Source organism: Prunus dulcis, chromosome 5, assembly GCF_902201215.1.
Source record: "Prunus dulcis chromosome 5, ALMONDv2, whole genome shotgun sequence".
In the NCBI taxonomy this organism is placed as follows: domain Eukaryota; kingdom Viridiplantae; phylum Streptophyta; class Magnoliopsida; order Rosales; family Rosaceae; genus Prunus; species Prunus dulcis.
Window position 1 is genome coordinate 5,414,516 of NC_047654.1, and position 6,827 is coordinate 5,421,342.

Genomic DNA, 6,827 nt, shown 5'->3' on the forward strand with positions numbered 1-6,827 from the left:
TGAGTGATTATGCTGCACTCATTTTTTGATTATGCAGGAATCAGTACAAACAACACTTTAATAAAAAGTTTATCAACGCCAAACTGCTTTATCTCATAACTGATTTCTCTCACAGTTGATTTCTCTTACAAAGATTATTTTCACAATACAACAATGTCAACCTGGCCCTAAGTGATTATAAGGAGAAACACATTTCGTCTGTCTCTCCATAAAATCACTTAAAACCACCTAAAGTGATTATATGGAGAAGTGATTTTTGGTCTATCTAGAATCACTCACAAACGAGTAGAGTGTGCTACTATTTCCATCCCTTGTCCTATTTCCTTACTCATTTTATCTTTAAAATTTTAAAGGCAAACTCACTCCTCCTTTATAGAATGACTTCTAAGGAGACCTAACATTTACCGGAAAAAAAAAAAAAAAAACAGAGTCGATTAAAGAAAAATTAAACATTTCTGCATCCTTTCTTCTTCTTTCTTTTTTCTCACTTCAAAGTCTCTTTTCACATATCAAAATCTAGTTTTGCTGATTCTCCAAAATCCAGGTCTGCAACTACGTATGGTACCACTTCAGAAGGGTAGCAAAGGCTATATCAAAACCATTTCCTGCTCATCCTGAGACGTCACAAACTTTATGTCTATGTCTCGAGTATGGAGTCTGAACCCGAATATGATGAGAACTAAAAAATCTTTATATTAATCAAGCTAAAGTTGTGGCCACCACCAATTAATTTTACAAGAGAAAGATGAATTTGGTAATTGGACGACAAAACATAAAGGAAATTGCTCAAATATATTAATCAAGCAAAAGTAGTGGCCATCAATTAGCTTTGCAATGAGGGAAAAAAAATAAATAAATAATTCAATCGGACAAGAAAGAGTGATGCTTGCAAAGATCTTAAAATGAGGTAAAACTTAAGGAACAACATACTAGCCTTAACATCAAACTATTTAGGGTTTGCTTTGATTTAGATAGCCGCTTTACAAGTTCCATCGATAACTGGATTCAATTTGCATTGAAAAAGAGAGGAGTTCAAGTGCTTGTGTTGGATTTTGTTATGGTACACGGTGATGTGAGCATAGATTTTTATACATTTCCCCGCCAACTATTCGGTCTCAAAGAAGGGTTTGCTTCATTTTACTACGTTGGACTTAAGTCCCTCGAAGTTCCGTGTTTCCAAAATATTGATGTGATTGGAGAAATTCTTGAGTACTTCTTGTCACACATTGTTCAGTTTTTGAACCATTATCAATGTGTATGGCTAGAAGTTTGGTTAATTTGAGAGTTGTCAGTCCTTTAGTGAAATTGAAGTACGTAGTGCTAAAGAAATGCAGTGAAGTCAAAAACGTTGAGATTCGTGACACAAAACCTTGTTTCGTTTATTCAAACTGGCACTACAATATGTTGGCGAGTCCTTAGTTAGGATTTTGGTTCCTTATTTCATTAGAATTTTGGTTACTTACCAATTATTATTAGTCTTATTGTAATAGAGATTTATTTCATATTGTAATTTAGATATATTTTCTATTTTATTTAGGGTTAACACATCTTTGTACTTGTATAAATACCTTCATATTGGAGAAGAATAATAATATGAGCATATAGGAGCATATCTGAATATTTGCCCTACTTTGTTTGACATGGTATCAGAGCCTAGTCCTTTTGTGACATGTGCTTGCGTTCTTCTTGAATTTTAAGTGCTCTCCTCCTCCCCTTAGGGGGAAGGGGGAGTGAAATGGATATGTTTATTGACCTATCCCAATGACCTTGACGTATTCCCATGAAGATGCTGCTTATTTCTTGACTCTAACGACCCCTTCTCTTCAAGGGGAGAGGAGGATTGAAAAGAAGTTGTGTCTACGTGAATTAGCGAAAGTTTATATGGAAGAATTTATTGTTGCCTTATGTGTTCTGCCTTATCTACTGCCGTGCTCACAGGGTTTCTGTGTTCTGCCTTATCTACCTGTGTTCTGCCTTACCTATTGCCATGCTCACATGATTTCTGTGTTCTGCCTTACCTACTGCCATGCTCACATGATTTCTATGTTCTGCCTTATCTACTGCCGTGCTCACAGAGTTTCTGTGTTCTTCCTTATCTACAGCTGTGCTCACAGGGTTTCTATGTTCTGCTATGTGCCCTATTTTTTAGGGTTTGCTCTTGTGTTTCCGCTGCGAACTTTGCCTTAGTTTGTCACTTGTTTCACTTGTGGTTGACGAAAAGACCTTCTCTACAATTGGTGCTTCTCAAGTATGGAGTTCTATGACTCGCTTCTCAAGTTGGGCATGCAAAATATCTTTGCCCCAACTTGAGGGGAAGTGTTGGCGAGTCCTTAGTTAGGATTTTAGTTCCTTATTTCATTAGAATTTTGGTTATTTACCAATTATTATTTAGTCATATTGTAATAGAGATTTACTTCCTATTGTAATTTAGATATATTTCCTATTTTATTTAGGGTTAACACATCTTTGTACTTATATAAATACCTCCATATTGGAGAAGAATAATAATATGAGCATATACGAGCATATCTGAATATTTGTCCTACTTTATTTGACACAATAAACATGCTCATCAGTAATGCACTCTTTCTGGTTGAGGTATCCATTGAGGGTTGGAGTGCCACCACTGGGACTTCATGAGGAATACCTTTACCCAACTTTCATGTTGTCTTTCCCAACCAGAAACTCCCATGATGGATATTCAATTTGTGGTTAGTTTAGTATTTATAGTTATGATATTTTTTTTCCTTGTGGTCTTTTTCTTGGTTATGTAGTTAGTTACTCTTTTTTTGATTCTCAGAACTACAATGAGGATGATGTCATTCATATATTATCAAATCTCAAGCATTTGGAGTTAACCGTTCATGTAGATAATCAATGGGGTCTTAGTCAATTATCTTCCTTGATGAAGGCATTATTGAGATGCGGAAGATCATGATCAATATTATGTATGATATGCATTTTCGGCTCTTCAATTGAGTAGATTGCATCGAGTCCCACTTCTGAGTATTTATTTCAATTCCTAGCTATAATTTCAAATTAATCTCTTATTTCGGATGGAACCCATGATATTCTGAGTCCCACTTCAGGATAGAGGGCAACAAAAAACTAGTGAAAATATATTTGAGCTCTATAGTATCTTACATGTGCATAATCTCAATCAGTTAAAAAGATTAACTTTTCAAGTATTCTTAAGATGTTTCAGTTGAAAAAACCAGCAAACAACTAAAACAAAGTGCTGGTTACACATAATGTACATAGAAAGTAGGTATATGCTAGACCACTAGGTTATTTAAAAAGAAAAAAAAAACTCACAAGCACCAGGACTATATGCACTTGAGTTCTCCTTAATCCTCAGCAAAGTACTTCTCCTCAGCGTCATGGTTGGCTTCCCTCTGCCAGTGATCATCCAAGGTCTCATCATTGTCAATTTTTGAGTAATCTAGATACTCATTATCTTCTCCCAACAAAAACTTCTGCTGCATGATGTGGGTGAACTGATCCATCTGATCTTGCAACTCTTCTGCAGATACAGTTGCTTGCTCACTGCGCTCGTCTGTGATGGTTTGAGCACCATTGGGCGCATCCAGACGATCCCCAGTTTGAGCACCATTAGGTGCATCTGGATGATCCATAAGCACCTATAAGAGACAAGGCAAACTAAAAATGTTAGAACCACCTGCAAGCTATGTTGTATCAACTAACAAGAACCAAGTAGTTATCTAAATCATTAGAAGCATTTAAATCATACAAGAACCAAAGATCAAAACATCAAAAAAAAGCATTTTCACCAAATTGGTTGAGATTACTATGACTTTAAAGTTTCATCAGTATAGCACATAGTATTAGAATAAAAACGGTGATGCTCACTGGATAGACCACTGACATAAAAAATAAAACTAAAAGTAACTTGTAGCACCACTACCTTACCCTTGTCTATTTTTCAATAATTATTTAGAATCCAACTCGAATTCTAGAGATAAGGCAATCAAGGTGTTCTTCCATAAGGCAGCAGATATTTTGTCACTACAGTGATACTTAACAGAAGAAAACCATAGTAAGAGAGAGGGATCTGAAATCTTATGTAATAGCCATTGATTCTAATCATAACCCACTTCTTTTAAAAAGTATATATTATGAACTAGTTTTTGGTCATTACATATCTCACCAGACAAAACTCCAAAATTCAACAGAGAACGCAGACAATCACCATCACCATATTGTTTTCAGGTTTTATCATGGGATGTGGCAGTCAGCACAAATATTGAAATATACATAGAATATAGAATGTGGCAGTCAGCAAACAATACTTCTTTAATTTTGCAAGAATAACTTTTAATTGTTTAATAAGTTACCTCTGCAGATTGTGCGCCCCTGTTAGCCTTCTTAACTTCTTCTTCGTCTTCCTCTTCTTCTTCTTCCTCTTCTTCCTCTTCTTGCTCTTCTTGCTGGTTTCTCTCACCACCAACCCAATCACTCTCAGAAACACCCAACCTTTGCTGCTCCCCTCTAATCTTTGCAACCAAAATTGCTTCCTCTGCCCTCCTCAACAACGTGTCTGACCACCTCTCCCCAGGTCTGGCCATGCTCCTTCCAATCGGATCCTGAAACTTCCCTACATACTCGTGATGCAAGTATGGCTCCCTCTCCCTCATGGCATCTTCTGAGAAATAATGCCCATCCAATATCAGTTTATTCAGATATGCTCGCCTCCGGTTCTTGACTGTAACTGACCTTGACTTCAATTCATCTGACGTTGGGCTCATTAAACTTCTAAGATGATTCACATGCCAATTGATTTCATAATCATCTTTAAGCACGTCAAACTCCTGGAGCTCATCAAAAGTCAATTTCGATCCATAACGTTCTGAAAAAACAAATCACGAAAATGGTATTAGCAAAAATGGAAATGAAATTAATTTGAACTGTTAGATTACAAAGAAATAGTTCTGCCTAATTTCCAATGAATCGGAAGCACTGCAGCATAGCAATCAACATACATTTTGGCATCTTATATTTCCCGTCATTCGAATCCTCAAACAATGATAATATGCACTCAACCTGAGGCTAATTACTCATACGAGTCTTCGCTTTGGCTTGCTTAAGTGAGATTAACAATAGCAAGAACCTCGAGAAACACGTCAACTTCAAAGTTAGATTCTTTATCTTTTTCTGCTCAGTTCTCTCAGCATACAAATAAAGAGGATTGTGGAAACAAAGAAAAATCTCCTTTCAGTGGTTTTAAACGCAGCAGAGCTAAACCTAAACAATCTTCCTTCTTTCTCCTTAATCTTCTCGAAAACGAAAGGAACAATTTGCATCTTTTCAACTTTACACTAAATTTGTCCAGAAACCAATCATCCAGTCAGGGTTTTACTTCAAAACCCTAATTGAAAACTTTCAGGGTTAGAATATACCAACATAGAAAGCTCGGAGGGTGGGAGAGAGATAAATCGGGGTACCTAGGAAAACAGAGACGTCGCGAGAGAGGAGGTCCAGGAGTATGGCCTTGCGCTGGGAGGGATTGACGGTGTTGGAGTGTAAGGCACGAGGGAAGTAGAGGCCCTCCATTGACGATAGCCTCTCTGATATGCTCTCCATCGCTTCGCTTCTCACTGCCTTTCTCTCCATCTTTGCTCTCTTCCTCCTCTCTCTCTCACTGAAATTTCTGGGTTCGACCAACACGTGAGGATCGCGTGGAATAAAGTTGTCCCTTTTTGGGTGCGGAGGGGGTGTATTCAGTTGATATTTTAATAAATTGTAATTATATGATTTTAATGTGATGGATTTCAGCTAAATTTTTTATTATTTGATTTTATTTATGATTTTAATATATTGCAATTATATGATTTTACGAGGGTGTAATCAATTGAAATTTTACAATATTATTTTGAAATAAATAAGTTTTGTGAGACTTTTAAATAATCTAAACAAGTCTTGTAGTATTTCATTAAGAATAGGCAAAAAGACACTTGTAGTCCATGTGGTTTTCAACTTTTACCACTAAGGTCCCTGTGGTTTTAATTTCGTCACTTTTGCCACTGTGGTTTAGGATTCCAAGCAATTCGAAGACACTTCTCAATTTCTGTCAATTCCTTTTAGTTAGTTGTTGCCGTTAGTTATTGAATAAGTGGAGGGGCATTAAGGTACAATCCCTTGGAATTCATAGCGCATGTGCCCCTAAAATAACCCAGCATTCTCATTCTTCTTACTTCAGAGAAAGAAAACACAAAGGCTCGAATCCTCAAACACAAAGGCTCGAACAAACTAGGTTAGAAAGAGCTTGATTATTTAACTTAGTTTCAATTTGATATAGGGGCCTTCAATGGTTAAAGTGTTTGTTGCTTTCAATGTTTTGTTTTTTCGATTGTCTGCAGTGTTATTTCTTATTCTTGATTTGTAGCCTTTTGTACTGGTTTAAGTTTGTCTCTTAGTGGAATAGTTGGTGGGAAAGTAAAGACTTTAGGAAGTGAAGGTTTTTTTTTTGTTGGAATAGGAAGTAAAGGCAGTGGTTTCGTACATGTTTTCACTACTAAAAGCTTTAGGAAGAATAGTGTCTTTATTTATTTACATAAAATATTCAATATGCATGGTTTGCTTTTTTGTTCTTATTTAGTTATGCTAAAAATTTTCAGATGTTAGGCCACCCCCATTGCTTTATAATGCAACATTTGATGATGTTTCAGATGCATTTTTTTGATGAGGTTTTTAATTATGAGTCACAGTTGACCCAAGAATATGTAGAACAAGTGCCCAATATAGGAACTCTAGGAACTGTAGAGGTTCCTATAAAGCTGGCTGGGAATATCATCAATGAATAGGGTAAT

At 36.3% G+C, this 6,827-nt stretch overlaps 1 protein-coding gene across 1 annotated transcript; it reads right to left on the bottom strand.

Annotated features, from left to right (window-relative positions):
- Positions 1-3,093: 3,093 nt before the first annotated feature.
- LOC117627798 (coiled-coil domain-containing protein 97) lies at positions 3,094-5,716 on the bottom strand. Its single transcript, XM_034360043.1, has 3 exons — positions 5,463-5,716; positions 4,356-4,867; positions 3,094-3,641 (listed from the first exon to the last, which is right to left on the bottom strand). Exons 1-3 carry the CDS (start codon positions 5,629-5,631, stop codon positions 3,348-3,350), a joined length of 975 nt encoding a protein of 324 aa, XP_034215934.1. The 5' UTR covers positions 5,632-5,716; the 3' UTR covers positions 3,094-3,347.
- Positions 5,717-6,827: the final 1,111 nt, after the last annotated feature.